General features: G+C 34.7%; 1 protein-coding gene across 1 annotated transcript in view; it reads left to right on the forward strand.

Annotated features, from left to right (window-relative positions):
- Positions 1-1,003, forward strand: part of TRMT2A (tRNA methyltransferase 2 homolog A (S. cerevisiae)) — a gene marked incomplete at its 5' end in the record, with an annotated part of 7,753 nt that overhangs the window by 1,923 nt on the left and 4,827 nt on the right. The window contains 2 exon segments of the mRNA XM_009701813.1: positions 1-37; positions 931-1,003. The exon segment at positions 1-37 is cut by the window's left edge and continues 28 nt beyond it. Of these exon segments, the coding sequence (XP_009700115.1) occupies positions 1-37; positions 931-1,003 (110 nt within the window).

The following is a 1,003-nucleotide window of genomic DNA, read 5'->3' on the forward strand; positions in this document are numbered from 1 at the left end:
CCAAAAAAGTAGTAAAAGCTTTCCAAGACTACATAAGGTGAGCATAAGTAAAATGAGTTATCCGTAAAGGTTTTGATATCTTACTCAAAAATATTTATAAAATTAAATATTATTAAAAGCTTAGTGTTTGTTCTCAGCTTTAAGGCCTAAGATATACCCGTCTCAATTTTCAGCAATTCTTTGATATTTACATCTTGTGCCTAGGTCACTGGGTATTTTTCCCTTGCTCTTGCTCAGCTGTTCTGAGATTGAGGGACAGATACCGGCCTAATGCAGCTTTATTGCAAGCACTGAGATGTAGAAGTCTACAATAAAAAGTGTGTGTTATTTGAGAGCTTTTTCCATTAACTGTAAAGAAATTCTTGGAAAAAAGCTTTTTAAAAGAGGAATTTGAATAACAAAGGTCAGTTGCTTCCTTGGATGAAGAGAATAATCATCCTAAAAGAAGGAATAAAACAGAGTTGTAAATGTAAGCAACAGTACTTTTTAGAAAAAGGAGTAGTTTCTTTAAAAAGCAATTAAATCCTCAAAAATAGAAACCTCAGAAGAGTCATGAAGATGGAAAGTTTGAACCTGGTATGAAGCACAGAAGGCAATGAAGGCATTATAAAGAGTTGTGTCATTCTCTGAATGTGGTGAGAAGCTGCCTATATCCTATCTATAATTTTGGATGGGTTAAAATGGGTAAGAGGATTGTGAGAAGTAGGGACAGATTATTTTGCATTAGGAGATACTATCTATTCATCAGTCTCTTTTTTTGCTGTTTTCTTAAATAAGATGTGGAACTCATTCTTTTCTCGACAAATCAATGTAGCCTCTGTTTGTACTTAACATTTTTCATCACTTTCTGTGGTGGTGTTTCAATAAACTGTCGAATGTTATGCAAAAAAACAGTTCTTTTTTAAGTAACTGAGCTTCTGAAAATTGCAGGTCAACTCCTTACTCAGTTTACAGCCCAGAAACCTATGAAGGTCACTGGAAACAGCTCACAGTCCGCACCAGC

The sequence above is a fragment of the Cariama cristata genome, unplaced genomic scaffold (assembly GCF_000690535.1).
Source record: "Cariama cristata isolate BGI_N322 unplaced genomic scaffold, ASM69053v1 scaffold37486, whole genome shotgun sequence".
Lineage (NCBI taxonomy): Eukaryota > Metazoa > Chordata > Aves > Cariamiformes > Cariamidae > Cariama > Cariama cristata.